The sequence below is a fragment of the Myotis brandtii genome, unplaced genomic scaffold (assembly GCF_000412655.1).
Source record: "Myotis brandtii unplaced genomic scaffold, ASM41265v1 scaffold3267, whole genome shotgun sequence".
Taxonomy (NCBI): domain Eukaryota; kingdom Metazoa; phylum Chordata; class Mammalia; order Chiroptera; family Vespertilionidae; genus Myotis; species Myotis brandtii.
In genome coordinates, this window is record NW_005362569.1 from 9,259 (window position 1) to 10,925 (window position 1,667).

Consider the following 1,667-nt stretch of genomic DNA (forward strand, 5'->3'; position numbering starts at 1 on the left):
CAAATTACTCATATGTCAAATCAACAGTGAACGAGTGAGACATGTGATGCTGGGCTGATGTTGTGGTGTTCACTGTGACGTTCGCTGCGCCAACTAGCGGTGGGGTATCTGAAGCTGGCTCATAACCCGAATTTTAGCTCGCAACTCAAAGCAAAAAATCGGCCGAGAGACGGCTTGTATCTCGAAAAACTCGTTAGTCAGGACACTCGTAAGTCAAGGCCCCACTGTAGTATTTAATAAAAGGAAAGAACCAACCATTTATCCTGCCTTTCATGAAATCTAATGAAGTGAGCCTAGGCAAAGAGCCATTATTATTACCAGTGACTGAGTAAAAAGGGGCAATTTTCATTATTGATTACCTGAAAGGCCAATTACAATTATTAAGTGAAAGGCAAGAGAACTTTATAATGGAAGAGAGATATAATGGAGATCTTTAGTTATAAATTGTATAATTACTAACATCATCTGAAACTACTGATCTATCTTAACTTCACAAAAAGAGAACACCAGGCTTAAGTATATGCAAAGATATAGACCTTGTTCAGAACCTGATTCTAACAGGATTAATAAAAATGAGACACCAGGAAAATAGAAACACATAGGACTGGATAGCCTATGGCATTAAAGGATTATTAAAATTTTTAGGTATACTATGGTATGCTAAATTAGTCTTTTAGACATATATACTGAAGTATTTATAAATAAAATCATATGTATCTAGTATTTGCTCTAAAATTAGGGAGTGGGCAGAGGAGACTTGCCAAAACACAAAGTATATTTTGGAAGATGGTTTTACTTTGGGTGGTGGACACACAATGCAAAATACAGATCATGTATCATGGAAATGTACACTTGAAACTTATATGATCTTACTAACCAATGTCACCCTCAAAAATTTAATAAAAAATAAATGTGATAGCATTTTAAGCAATCAAATAAAGTTCTCCATTTGCATTGGAAAAAATATTTTTTATAATATTTATTGATTTTTAGAGAGAAAGGGAGAGGTAGAAACATCAATGATAGAGAAACACCAGCAAACAGCTGCCTCCTGCACACCCGCATTGGGGATTGAGGCCGCAACCTGGGCATGTGCCCTGACTGGGAATGGAACCGGTGACCTCTTGATTCCTAGGTAGATGCTCAACCATTATGTAACACGAGCTGGGTTGAAATATTTATTAAAATAGTAATTAAAAAACAAACTTACAACTAGGTCCAAAGTACCAACATATACAATCATTGGCTCTTTTAAATAAGATTGTGAAAGCCGACGGACTGCATATGGCCATGTTGCACTGGAAATTAAAACAAGGGAAAAAGATACACAAACATTAAAAATTTACTCTGAATCAAACATTACTAAGTTTCCTAAGAATGCTATGAACCAAATTGCTCATGAAAGACAAATTTAGTACTTTTTAATAAGACAGATTTTACAGAAAATATATGCTTCACAAAGAATTGTTCAACTTTAGTGCAACTACTAGAAGAAACCTTCAAATATGTTTTTTTTAATTAATAAATCTTTATTGTTCAGATTATTACAATTGTTCCTCTTTTTTCCCCCCGTATCTCCCTCCACCTGGTTCCCATCCCACCCCATGCCCTTACCCCCTGCCACTGTCCTCATCCATGGGTGTAAGATTTTTGTCCAGTCTCTTCCC

The 1,667-nt window shown here is 35.9% G+C and overlaps 1 protein-coding gene across 1 annotated transcript in view; it reads right to left on the reverse strand.

Annotated features, from left to right (window-relative positions):
* Positions 1–1,667, reverse strand: part of DDX43 (DEAD (Asp-Glu-Ala-Asp) box polypeptide 43) — a 21,526-nt gene that overhangs the window by 4,900 nt on the left and 14,959 nt on the right. The window contains 1 exon segment of the mRNA XM_005870984.2: positions 1,211–1,298. Coding sequence (XP_005871046.1) covers positions 1,211–1,298 — 88 coding nt within the window.